The sequence below is a fragment of the Aethalodelphis obliquidens genome, unplaced genomic scaffold, assembly GCF_003676395.1.
Source record: "Aethalodelphis obliquidens isolate GAN/ISIS:26980383/991018 unplaced genomic scaffold, ASM367639v1 scaffold30, whole genome shotgun sequence".
Taxonomy (NCBI): domain Eukaryota; kingdom Metazoa; phylum Chordata; class Mammalia; order Artiodactyla; family Delphinidae; genus Aethalodelphis; species Aethalodelphis obliquidens.
In genome coordinates, this window is record NW_020837974.1 from 7868672 (window position 1) to 7882544 (window position 13873).

The following is a 13873-nucleotide window of genomic DNA, read 5'->3' on the forward strand; positions in this document are numbered from 1 at the left end:
TCGACTGCATGAGTCACCCACACTGAGCAGTTGAGGTGGGAGGCTCTGAATCCCATTTGCATCACTGCCACAAGCCATCCTTTCTTCCTGCTCTTTTTCCAACAAACAAGTCTAAATCACCGAACTGTCAAGGGCTGACATCTCGTTTGGAGCAATAATGAGGGCAAAAAAACCCCTTATTTCTACCCTGTGAAGTTAAGGAGAACAGTAATAGCAGACCTTTAAAACTTTAGATGCCAAAAAAGGTTATGCTTGAGTTTTTATCGCTTCTTTGAACTTCTTCCTGCCTTTTTTCTTTTTGTTCTGAAAGAGAAATGGCGCTATATATTTAATTTAAATGTGGGGAAAAAAATCAGAAGACATCAGAGTCCAAGTTTTAAAAAAACACAAGTGACAGCGTGGGAGAAACTAATCATAACAAATTCACAGTCAAATAATATCCAAAGAATGTAAAGCTCACCTACAAATCAAAAAAAAATAGATAAACCGTCCAGGAGAACAATGGGCTAAGGATGAAAACAGGCAGTTTGCGGAAGACGTACACGCGGCCAATACACATATGAAAAAATGTTAATTTTGAACAGGCAGGGAAATGCTAATTAAATCAGTAAAAGATTGTTTTGCCTGTCAGACTGTCGAATTTTTTTTTTAATTGATAATTTACAATGTTGGTGGAAGTATAGGAAAATAGTCACACTCTTAGTATTGACGTGGATGTAAATCGTCTCTTGGGAGGCCAGCCGAGTGAGGTTTATCTGAAGTTGAAACATCCATGCTCTTTACCCAGCACCTTCCTTTCTAGGTGTCCTGACTCCCCGGGCATGTGGCAAGCCCTGTACAAGAGCTAAGTTGTTACTGTCATTGCCAATGTCCCAGCATGGAGAGATTTCCATATGCCTGCTAAGGGCAAAGGGCAAATCTCAGAAGATTTTTGTATCATCCTATTTATGAAGGGGGAGGGGTGTCAAATATATATATACACACACACATACACTTAAATATGTATGCAGTTAGGTATGGAAATATTTTTAAAATAGGGAAGTTTATTTAAAAGCAAGAAACTTACACAATAAACTAGTAACGGTGGTTATCTCAGAAGAGGCGCATGGGGTGAGGTGAGGTGGCAGTGGAAGGGGATTTTTCTGTTCCGTGCTGTGTATACTTTTGCAATCTTTGCCTCCTTTGAAATGAGAATGTATTACATGTATACTTTTTCTTTCTGACTTAATGTGAACAATTAGTATATTATGGTTTTATGTCCTCTGCCTTTCAGCGCTGGAAAAAACTCGAACAGAACTATTTGACCTGAAAACCAAATATGATGAAGAAATTACCGCCAAGTAAGTCTCTGCCTGGCTCCCTCCATTGGCATTTGGTCAGGTGTCACCCGATTTTGCTAATCCATGAAAGATTTCCCTGCGTCACCCTCCTGTTTATTGACTTTGCAAAGCGGTACGGGGTTTCGAAGATGTTCGGCCTCTGAGCTGCTGTAAGGAACAGGGTGTCGTTCCCATGACTTGCTTGCATCAGTTTAAAACCCAAGATGTGACAGTAAGCTCTCTCTGGTGCTCTCAGAACAAGCCTTCCAACTGAAACTTCTTTCCTTAATTATTGTGAAGCCTGGCCACCACTGTGCCTTTGTCTAAGAAAGTTTGAAGAAGAGTCAGTGTAGAGAAGATGTGGTACTTGGGACATTTTGTGGAGCTTGGTCTGCGCCAGTAGCATCACCGTTTACCTGTGCCTTCACTCCCACACAGGTGTATTTGTTCAAATCCCACCTTATGGTGCTGGGCGTCCGAGTGCGGACACACCCAGAGGGGCGTGTATCTTTGGGCAGGTGTATCACACAAGGGTCTTGTGGGGAGGGAATCAGTGATGCCCTGCGGGTACGCCGTGGCTAGCCTACCCTCCGCGCAGAACACCAGGAAGCAAGAAATAACGTTGACGTAAATCAAGAAAGACAAAGGAGCAACAGCTCATCCCCTGACGACACCAGGCTAGAGTCCGAACAACTTCTTCCTGTCCCACCTCCCCCCAGAAGCCCATGCGTCCCCAACGCCCACCCCACCCCAGCCCTGACAGCTGTGTCTCCAGTGAGAAGCATCTCCTGCTGTGCTCACACCGGGCCTCTGGGCGCCGGCGAGTGGGGAGGTGGCTCTGAACAGCGTCGCCCTCCTCCCCGGCGCCTGCTCCGTGTGGGGCTCTGGTACTCCGCACCCCTCAGTCCCATCACCTTTGCCCTTGGCCTTTGAGGTCGCTGCTGGGCCAGCTGCTCTCAGGGCACGTTGAGGGGGCAGTAGGGCGGCCCTTGACCTTTGCTCTGGGTTGTTTAGCAGCTCGAGATCTTGAGAGCCCAGCTACCCAGGTCTGGTGGTCAGAACCAATTTTGATCATGAGCAGAGATCTTCTGCACAAAGACTAAAACATCCTGGTCCGTCTTGGCGACTCCGGCTGACTTGTTGGCATGTCTAATCCCGGGGGACCCCGCCAGATCACTGTCCCGTCTCGGTGTGCTGAAATGAGACTTCAGGTGGTACAGAAAGAGCCGGTTCTAAGGTCCCGTGACCGTTAACATTGCGCTTTGAAAACTGGTGGTTTGGGTATTAACGCTTCCGACCCCGGGCATCACTGTCAGTGGGCCGGCAGGCGCGCGTCTCTGCCCTCCCCTCTGAGCCCACAGCCTGAGAGTTCCTCACCTCCCAAGACGTACCCTCCGAGGCGCCACGCCAGCTGCTGTCACCCTGGGGTTCCTTGGTGTCCGTGTGCGGGTTCCCTCTTCTGCCCGCGTGTCATCCTTGTTTTTCTACTGTTTCCGCCTGGACTTTATTCTACTATGTAGGTTGTTTTTCTCAGTAAATTCGATTTTTTTTAATTATAGTGTTTTAGTCTGATACATAGCTCTAGCCTTAAGTTTATAGCATTTCTTTTCTAAAAGACTTTGATCTGAAGTTGCTGTGCTAGTTCCCTGATTCATTCACTCTTATCCACCTCATCTTACTTGCTGACAAAATTCATGATGACTTTGGGGGTGATAAATTGGATTATTTCATTAGTTTCTGTTAATTTATTTTTGTTAAACCACATCTCTTTCTGAAAGGCATAGATACATCTTGCATATCTACAGTCAACCAAAGTTGGCTCTATTATACACTTTAAAAAAACTTCTGTGAACGCAACCTCTAAGCCCGTCTAAGCCCATGGTTTTCAAACTGGGTCACAATCGCCAAGTCACTTTAGCGAGTGGCGACTGGCTAGTTGGGTAATAAATAGAATATAAAACAAAATAATGGAATAGAATAGAAAATGTCATGGCTCGTGGCACACAGTAAAGTTAGGCATTGTTTTGTGACCCTTTTAGCTCGTGTGTAAATCTGAAAGTACAGAGTTATTGAGCCACCGCATAAAATGTAGTTCTTCCTGTGCATCTCAGTCAAAAACCATTTTGAAAGCCTCTGCTCAGAGACTGTCACCAGAGCTCAACTTCCAGAAGCCAGTGTCTCCCGCCGTGTTCCCTGCGTGCGCGGGGTGGGGGGGGTACCTACCACCTGGTGACACCAAGCATCTGCAGAAACTATTGGGAGTTGACAGCCAGGAATGCCACCTGTCACATGATGGCTAAGTACTGGGCCCTGGCTGAGAGCCCCAACTTCTTCCTTCCTTCTTGGCCTTCCAAAAAGCCACACAGAAAATTTGTGTCCACGTAACTGGTGTGCCTTAGGGCTCGAGGCAGCAACGGCACCGAGAACAGCCGTCTAGGAAGGACTTAACCTTCCCCAGCTCACAGCTGTAGGTCTTCTCTAGAGAGGGCACGTGGCGGCCAGGAGTGCCTGGGAGACAGAGAGAGGGAGGAGGGGCCATCTTGTCCCTGTGCCCACCCTCTCCCTGCCTCCCTGTGCTCGGGGCCAGGGTGATGCTTGGGGATGATTCCCGCCTCTCAGCCAGCAAAGAGCTCAGTCACCTGCTCCCAGGTCATCCTGCTTCCTGGGAGGGGTCAGAGGTGCCTGGAGATGTCGGGCTGATTTTCAGTCTTCAGTCTTGTCCTAAGTTACCATCTATAGATGCAGGGACCCTGGGCTGTTTCTAAGCCGCCAGCTCTGTCATCTGACAGGTAAGATCATTAAATCTCGGGTCACCTGCGTCAGCAGGGCTACCCAGGGGAGCACCAGAGGCCGGGCCTCCTGCCCCCAGACCTCTCCTTGAACTCTGAGCCCGCCGGCCTTTGACGAGAAGCGGTGGTGGTGGACAGGGCTCGGGGAGAAATGTCTCTAGACTGTTTCCCGTCACATCAGCGTATCTTGAGTCCAGAAAGCTTCTTTTCCCTCCAAATCCAGATGAGTGAAAACCCACACGTTACTTGCTCATTTTCACTGAACTAGAGTAAACGGAGAATGGAATAAAAAAGCATGGGGGTCAGTTGTTCTGTCACGTAAAATGCTTTGCCTCTGGGCTGTGGCTCTTGTTACCAACTGCTGACGGGGCCATGGGTGCTCTCGGGGTGTGTCCCCTCCTGTGACCATAGCAGGAGGTCCTTGTCTCCACGGACAGGCGGGGAGGCAGAGGTGTGGCGTGCACGTGGGCGCAGAGAGAGAGCGAGCCTCATGGGCACACCTCAGAGCCACTCGTCAGCGGCGCTAGCATTCCTGGAGGCCTCCTCGGGGAGGCTCGGTGGAGGGGTGCGGGGGAGAAAAGCTGTTGTGAGCCAGCGTGACCCCTGCTGTGATGGAGGGGACGTTAGTTAGCGCAGCACCTGTGCCGTCAGGGTGTCCACAGAAGACAGCCCACTCTAGCTATGTCGGTCAGAAGAGAGTTTAACGTGGACACAGCGGGGACGAGGGAGACCAGCGGGGTCCGGGCACCCTGAGCGAGCACTGGCCGGGCCTCACCCCACCTCCGTTTGGAGGGGCCACCTGGAGAGGAGCTGTGACCTCTGGGAGGCGATGGGGATCCCGGCAGCGCCAGCAACCCCTGACCTTACCCTCCTCCCCTCCCCGGCCAGGGGAGGGGCAGGGGGAGAGGGAGCTGGCGCCGGGGATGGCGGGTCTCCAGTGCACACGACCCCACCCCGCTGGAGCCAAAGGAAGGGACTGGAGGAAGCCTTCCTGAAAGGGATGACCAGGGGTTTGAGGCGTTGCTAGAGGCAAAGGAGGAGCGCCCTCTGTGAAAACACCAGGCGGCGAGGCCGATCTCCTGGAGGACCAGCCCCAAGCTCCGGCGGGTGGACCTGCCAGGGCAGGTGGGCATGGTGGGCGCAGGGGCTGGACTGAGGCTCGGATGGGGATCGGCATTTCCCAAATAGATGGACGGCTACCACAGGGCAGCCTAGGGCCAAACCCTTACTGTAAATGGTTCCCAGAATAAGTAAGCCACAAAAAATGTAGAGAATGGCCTGAGATAATAATTGCTACTTTCTTTTAACTTCGGAGACAATCGCTTCGATCTTGGACATCCCACACGGAGCTGCCCCCTCCGCATTCCTCCCCGCTTTCATTTTCTGGGAAAGGTCTGTCACTTTACCATCTGCTTCCGGCCCGACTGACGTACACTGTCTTAGACTAGACAGCTTTTCATTAATACCTACGAATATAAGCCCCCCAGGGGCAAATCTCACAAATGGTCTTAAAACATTTCAAAACAGTGTTATCTTCTCCCTTCGAAAGGAGGGCTTTTAAAAAAATGTGTTGACAGAAAATGCAGGAAGGGGATGGGGGAGGCCCCGTGGAAGGTGGGCTTTGAGTGGATTGCCGGGGTCCGCTGCTCACCCTCTGTGTGTCCCTGGATAAGCTAATTGACCTCCGTGACTCTCTTTTCTCGCCTGTACAATGGGCATAATAGTAGTCAGGACGCCGGGTGGCTGTGGAGAGTAATGAGGAGGTGTGTGTGCAGCGCCCAGCACGGTGACAGCTGTGGTCACTGTCACTAATGGCTGTAAGCTATTCTATTGTCAACGAGTAGAAGCTGTTCCCAACGAGCTTGCCCTGGGCTCGGGTGCGTGCGTTTCTGAAATTAGACGGGCCTGAACGGCATCATCTCCACAGGAGGTTGGAAGAGCCCACGTCGCCTGTCCGTCCCTGGGAGATGTCACTGCGGTGACCATCCCCGCCCCCACTTGGGACCGAAGCCTGCAGGTCAAAGGCAGCGAGGCCGTCGGGAGCCCCCGTTGACTGGGTGCAGCCCTCAGCCTGCGTCAGCTGGACCGGCCCGGCTGGCTGTGGCGGGTACAGCAGCAGGAAAGTTTTCCATGTGTAGGCTTGAAGCGAAATGTAATTAGCCTTTATGTGCAGAACAAGGCCTCATTGATGAATACAGCTGGTCTTTGTTTTGTCCTGTCATTGAGAGTGGGAGGTAAAGTGCTCTTCTTCATGTTTATTAATGCAAGGTCCCTTAGACAAACGGCAAGCACAGTTTACTATTTGTTGGAACATTGGGGGGCTTGCCAAAACAGTTGCTGTGGAAGAGGATTGCAGGGTTTCAGATTATAGCCATTTCTGGGTTAAATAAATGAATTATTTCTCAGCTTTTTTTTTTTTTTTAAGTTAAAAACGTATGTCCTCCTCAGCTGGTCAGGCTGTGTCCAGATCTTCTGCCTTCTCTTAGCAAATAGAGATTTAGCACCCCACTTGACATTAACGTGGAGATTCTAGCAACGTCGAGCAGGTTGGATTTTAAGATATCAGTGGTTCCCCGGGATGGCCTTGGAGAAGGAGGGCAGACAGCTTTTTGGGCCCCGGGAGAGAGGCCTGGAAGCTCCCCCTGCCCCCCGACTCCACGCCTGTCTCCTGCAGCTGTTCGCTTGTAGTTGCGCTTAGGTGGCCGCTGCCCACGGTGGGAGCAGTGTTGCCCTCCCAGCCAAGATACCAGCATTCTGGGGGAAAGTGCAGGAAGTCCCATTTTCGCTCAAGTCCACGACCACCTCTTTGCTCTGTCCCCCGGAGTCCTGGTTGCAGAAGGAGCTTCAGTTGTAACACACACAGTCAGCTTATTACATTCCTCTTGACTTGTGGGCGGAGGCTCTGAGCCTCTGATGAAAGAAAATATTGAATTGCACTGAAATGCTGCATTTTTTATAGCTAATGTTAGTCTTCGAAGAATTTGCACCTCCCAAACCTTTCCTGCCGGTAAAATTCATATTTCTTAAGGTTACTCATGTTGTATTCCTTGCCTGTATGCTTTTTAAAAAGAACCACATCGTATGCACACATACTTACATAGTACATTACAAAAGAGACGTTTATGAGGAACTTCACTTGGGTGCATTTTAGAGTATTTACTCTCTAGCATGTATATAAACCGATGTATAATCACCAAATGCATTATGCCCTGAGAAAGCAGGAAACTCCCAGGCGAGCTTGGCTCAGGGCTTTACTGAAATTGTTTAAGGGAGCCTGTACCCTGCACCCCGTGTTTTGGAGGTAGGGGGTGCGTGTGTGCCAGAAATGGGCGTGGAGGACCTCAAACGAGATTTGAGAATGTGAGGACGCCCACAGTTGAAGATTCGACGGGGACCAAGACGGTGCACGCATCCGGGTCACTCTGCACTGTGTCATGGCACCTTTGTGCATGATACCTTGTCTATTCTTTCCAGCAGTCGTGGAGGAAGTGTTTGTGGTGTTCATTGCATAGACAAGGAAACAGTGCTGGGAACACAGAGGCAGGCCTCAAATCCAGTCCTTTGGACTCAGAATCCAGTGCTCTCTGCACTCCCACCGTGGCCTAGAAAGTCTCTTCCTGTGCTATCTTCAAAGGGCTGAGTTAGGGAGTGCCGGCTCCCTGGGTGACCGGCCTTCTTGAAGGGTTTCACGTCTTCTCTCCCTCCCCACGAGCCCCGCGGTATGTACCCTCGCAGACCGATTTCTCTTTTATTTATTTTTATTACAGTTCCACATGCAAGACTCAGGAAACTGGGCCAGGTAGAGCTCAGTAAGCGGCATACGCGCGTTAGACAGATTGTGCTTCCCCGGCTGCATTTACAAAGACCAACCTCAGTGTCCGGAAGTGGAGTCTCCCTGCTGTACCTTTAAGAATGTAGCATTTTCTGTTTCCTGGCTTTCTGATGAGTCATCAATTTCCAGTATGGGTTGCTGTAATTATCCTGGTTAGATTAATTTCCCTAAAAATAGAGAAGCAGCTACTTTGATGGTTTCGAGGGGATGGACTTGAATAAAGAAACCCCTGTCCCTTAAACCTGAGAAAGAAATCAAACTTGCTGGGAACACATGATGCCTTTTTTTCCCCATACCTTATCTGCAAAAGGGTGTGTGCATTTTGTAGAATTCCTGGGATTTTCCCTCTCTGTCCAGGCATTTTTCTTCACACCTGAAAGTCAGTGCCTGCATGAGCCCTAAAGGGCTTTCCTTGGCTTTTGCACTGGCTGAATCTGTTTTGCCTTTTCCAAGCAGTACAGCCCTGATCTGGAGTTTTCCCCAGTCTGGGAACTGCGTAGAAAGAAGGGCGTGGCTTCATATTTTCAAATCCAGTAGAAAGACCTCTGAGTGCCAAGGATTCTTCACCTGTTCCATGGACTCCGTGGTCTAGAAATTATAAGGCATCAGTGAGAATTGGCAATCTTTACCTTTCCTCCCTTCAGCTAATCTTTTTATATATATATATATGTGTATATATATATATATATTTATTTCTGGCTGCGTTGGGTCTTCGTTGCTGCGCACAGGCTTTCTTTAGTTGCGGCGAGCAGGGGCTACTCTTCGTTGCGATGCATGGGCTTCTCATTGCGGTGGCTTCTCTTGTGGAGCACGGGCTCTAGGTGCGTGGGCTTCAGTAGTTGTGGCTTGCGGGCTCTAGAGCGCAGGCTCAGTAGTTGTGGCGCACGGGCTTAGCTGCTCCCTGGCATATGGGATCTTCCTGGACCAGGGCTCGAACCTGTGTCCCCTGCACTGGCAGGCGGATTCTTAACCACTGCGCCACCAGGGAAGTCCCCCTTCGGCTAATATTAAAACTCTGTGTTAAAATGCGGGCATTGTATCAGGTGCTAGAACTACAGAGTAAAGCGGGCAGGGAGAGTTAACAGGTGTGATATGCACACAGACATGGCTCACGCTCTGCACACAAAAACACATGCCACACATGTGTGCATATAGCTGTCCTATGTGCGTGTGTGTGCAAACATGTTTATGAATATGGAGATAGCAATCACATTCATCCAGCGTCCTTGGAGGGGGTAGTGTAGAGAAAAGTGTTCACAGGCTGTCACCTGGGTTTGGCGTGCTTTTATACAAATTTTGGTGGTTTTTTTTTTTTGTTTTTTTTTTTTTTTGTGGTACACGGGCCTCTCCCGTTGCGGAGCACAGGCTCCGGACGCGCAGGCTCAGCAGCCATGGCTCAAGGGCCCAGCCGCTCCGCGGCATGTGGGATCTTCCCGGACCGGGGCACGAACCTGTGTCCCCTGCATCAGCAGGCGGACTCTCAACCACTGGGCCACCAGGGAAGCCCCCAAATTTTGAGTTTTTAATGATCCTTGAAGTTCTTCTGATCCACTGTGAAGGACAGTCTTGGAGAACTCACAGTTTGAGGCTAAAGGAAACGGGCAAGGGACTGTTGGAGAAAACGTCAATTTGTAGAAGATCAAAGCACGGCAAATGAGCTGCAAAATGGGCATCATCAGGGGCACTTTCCTGCTTGTGGGGCTCGAGGAACAGGATGGGCGTGTCCCTGCAGACCGCCCAGAGTTGGCAACGTCGCCTTACCTGCCTCAGAGGAGGGCCCTCACCTCGGTCCCTGCACACCACGGGCCCACTGGCATCATCGACACGTGGGGCTTTTGTTGAATGAATCACTCCGCGGGTGCCTCCGCTGTGGAGACCGGTGGATCAGGGGTGCAGCCGAGGGACCAGTCTCCGCAGTGCTGAGAGCCCGACCAGCAAGTCCGTTTGCTCTCTGGAAGGGCAAACTAAGGAAGCTGTTGGGGTCTAGGAAGAAGGCAGGAGCCACCTGAACCTTTGAAGTGCTTCATGAAGACAGAATGGTAATGGAGGCCAGGCTGGAATGTTCACGCTGCCTTCTGCCCTCAGTGAGATTCCTCCCGAAGCCGTGCATTTCTGACCCCCACCCCCGGGAGTCCCTGGCTGCAGTGGGGGCCGTGGCCTCACTGGTCATTGTGACACTGCACATCTTTGCTTCCACAGTGTCGGGAAGAAGGGGATTTGACGCACTCTGACCAGTCAAGCGCCCTTTGAAGGGAGGCAGGAAAGCTGGCGGAAGTGGGAAACTATCTTTCGCTTGGAATCGCCCCACATCAGTGAAGACTAATTCCTTTTATGTGACATGTATTATTTTTAATTACGAAAGCCACACATGTTTATTATATGAAATTTAGAAAATTCTAGATTTTTAAAAATAGATCATCACGTATATCCCACAACACACAGATAACTTAACATTTTGGCATATTTCCTTCCAGTCTTTTTTCTATATGGTGCTCTATTTTTTTTTTAACTTTTTACCAATGGCATCAGACTGATACTCAGTTTTCATTTCTAGTTTGTTTTTTTTCTTTTTTTACTTGCCATGTAAATATGTCTTTCTCGTCATTACCTATTCTTCAGAAATGTGATGCGTGCCGCACAGTATTCCCATCAGTAGGTGTACCATGAGACGGTTACCCCTTGAGTTCCCTCTCGTTTGGGAGCCTGATGTGTCATACTGCCGTCATTGCCGCACAGGTTTAAACTAGGAAGCTTCACCCTTGCCCTGTCTTTTTGTGCCTTTACATTCTGCCAGTGGCCGTGGCATCTTCCGGTGGCTTCCCTATGGTATCATCGGACGAGGGAGTTTGGGACGCCAGAATTCTCTGAGGGCCCCGTTCACAGACTGCTGTTCGGTGATCTAATAGATGTCCCAGCCTCCCCTGGTTGGTGGACAGTGGAAGGTGCTGGGCCTAGAGTCAGGAGACCCTGGGTCGGATCCCAGCTCTGTCACTGCGTGTGGCCAGCACAGCTCCCTGCCTGGGCAGCGGCAGTGTCCTCATTAGCAAAACGGGAAGATTGGACTAACCCACAGGCAGGTTTGAAGAGCCTGACCGTTTCTCGGCCTCTTGAACTTTATCACCCAGGTTCTTGCCAGAAGCTGGGATCTCCGATCCTCTCCCAGCAGGGCCTGCACAGCCATCCGCGGAGGGGCCTTCGGGGAAGGGGCTGTCCAGCATGTGGGGGTGGTGTGAGCCTCAGGGGAAGAGCCCGGGTCTCAGGGTCACTGCAGGGTTTGATTCCTGGTGCTGTGAGTGCAGAAACCTTGTGCAGGGCTCCCTTGCCTTACTCTGGCCTTAGTTTCCTCCCGAGGGGTGTGCAGTCCGCCGCAGAGAGCCGGGCGCAGCATCTGAAGGCATGCCCTCGGGAAACAGGGCTGCGGCACTGCTGTCAGCTGCAAGGCCCCCTGCCTGGCCCACTGGAAAAACGCTCGTTCACTTCCCCCACCATCAGGTCTCTTCCAACCCTAAAGAACCCCGTCATTTTCCATGTGTGACCTGGGAAGATCAGTCTGTCTGCATCACAAGACCTCTGTCTGTATTTGCATGCCGCAGCTGTGGACTGAAGTGCACTGTTTCGTGTCACATCATCATCCTAAGAGACTGAATTTTAAAATCTTAACCAGTTACCATTTGGGTGCTGCTAACACTGGGCGTAAAAAGTTCTGAGTTCAAATGATTGCAGGACCGTTAGTGCCTTAACCATGAAATAACCACCTTCAGAAATCTACGTGCCATGTGTGTGTGGGACCCACTTTCTAAAGCGAGAACAGCGTGGTCCCCTCCAGCCACACATCGGGGCAACTCTTAGGTTCAGCAGAGACCTGACTCCACGCGTCCTGGAGAATTTGGGGGTCCCTGGGCTGGTGTAAAACAAATTAAGAGAGGCGCCCAACATCTGGGCACAGGCAAGGATGTCTAGGGCTTTTGTCCTGGGATATCGTATTAAAAAAAAAAACAAACTTTTGGGAACCAGCCTTCAGAATGAGAAGTTTCCTATAGGAGAGCGCGAGGGAGCTACATAATTGAACTCACTGATTTCCTTCACGGCTTGTTTGCCCTTTCATTCTCTTCCTGAGGTGCTGTTTGTTGAGGAATGTCTCCAATTGCCAGAAAGACAGTGGGGTGTCTCATATTTCCCCACCAGCTCTCCTTTCAGCTAGAGCCGAGCTCTGAGGCGAGCCTGCAGTATGAATTTTTAATGCAGAGCTTTATGGCATCACTCTGGCAGCCCGGCCGCATTGCTCTCCTGAGCTTTGAGATTTCATGCTCTGCTGAACAGAGCAAAGACTGGGGGCATTCAGCATCAGTGAGGATTAACCCCCAAGTGACCACACGTGTACCCTCTGATGTCCCTCAAGGTAAACCTAAAGGAGTTGCGAGAAAAAAATGAGAACTATGTAGTGTTTGGAATGTTATCAACATAGCCTAGGCATAGAAACAGAGCATAATCTTGAAATTTCATGGGATAGCGTATATTTTTAGCTTTTCATTTATCTTTTTTAAGTTGGACTGTTTTCACTTTGATGCATTTCTGTGATCTTTCCAACCCTGGATAAAAAGCCAGTTTGTAGGATTTACAGAACATAAAGATTATTAGACACTTCCGTTTTCCATGGAAAGCCCCAATGTAATTAGAAATTTAGAATTTGTCGTCGATAATGGAAAAAGGACCAGTTACGTAAGTGGTTAATTCTGTGTGTAGGCATATGGTTGATTGGCCCTTTCTTCTGGTAGCTTTCTGTATTTTTGAAAGTTTCCAAATTAAGGGGGAAAATTTTTAGAAAAAGTTGTCTATAAAAATGGCTTGAGTTTAAATGCGTTAGGGAAGGATGAAGCCTTCGATCAGCGGCGGTGCTAGAATAGCTAGCTGACACCCAGAAGACGAGAGTCAGGGCAGAGCCCCGCGCAGAGTCAAGCCTAGGTGTTTTCAGTATTTACATATGAAAAACAAAGCCATGAAAGCATTAGGAGAAACTGTCGATGGATATTTCTATAATGTGGGGGTGGGGAAACCCTTTCTAAGCACCATGGCAAAGGTAGAGCTCACACAGGAAACTCACAGCCTGCTGGTGATTGATGACTGACTGGTAGATAAACTGGCAAAAATATTTGCCTTGTGTATGACAGAGAGTGTGTGAGTGTGTGTGTGTGTGTGTGTGTGTGTGTATACAGGCACACCTCGTCTTATTGCACTTTGCTTTATTGTGCTTCAAAGATAATGCATTTTCACAAATGGAAGGTTTGTGGCAACCCTGCATCGAGCAAATCTGTTGGTGCCATTTTCCAAAAGTATTTGCTTTGCTTTGTGTCTCTTTGTCACACGTTGGTAATTCAGACTTCAAAATTTCAGACTTTTTCATCGTTATTTTATTTCTTATGGTGATCTGTGGCCAGCGATCTTTGATGTTACCATTGCAAAAATATTACAACTCGCTGAAGGGTCAGATGATGGTGAGCATTTTTTTAGCGTTCAAGTATTTTTTTAATTAAAATATGTACGTGTTTTAGACATAATGCTGTTGTGCATGTAACAGACCACAGTCTAGTGTAAACATAATTTTTATTTGCACTGGGAAACCTAAAAATTCGTGTGATTCACTTTATTGCAGTATTTACTTTATGGCGGTGGTCTGAAACCAAGACCTCAGTATCTCCGAGGTATGCCTGTATATATAAAGAGCCCTTACAAAGCAATAAGAAAAAATTTAATACCCAAAGAGAAAGCTCTCCATTTTCTTTTTTTTTTAGTTTTTATTGGAGTATAGTTGCTTTAAAATGTTGTGTTAGTTTCTACTGTACAACAAAGAAAGCTTTATATTTTCAAATCCAACTCCTTGCTAGACATAGGCATCTCAAACTCAAGCAAACTCATGATCCCTTCTGACTTCCCTC

General features: G+C 49.1%; 1 protein-coding gene across 11 annotated transcripts in view; it reads left to right on the plus strand.

Moving 5' to 3' along the window:
- The window catches only part of CUX1 (cut like homeobox 1), a 372932-nt gene that overhangs the window by 237475 nt on the left and 121584 nt on the right, over window positions 1–13873 (plus strand). For all 11 annotated transcript variants that reach the window (XM_027126061.1, XM_027126065.1, XM_027126068.1 and 8 more), the window contains one exon: window positions 1274–1340. In XM_027126061.1, the coding sequence (XP_026981862.1) occupies window positions 1274–1340 (67 nt within the window). The remainder of the gene's footprint in view (window positions 1–1273; window positions 1341–13873) is intronic.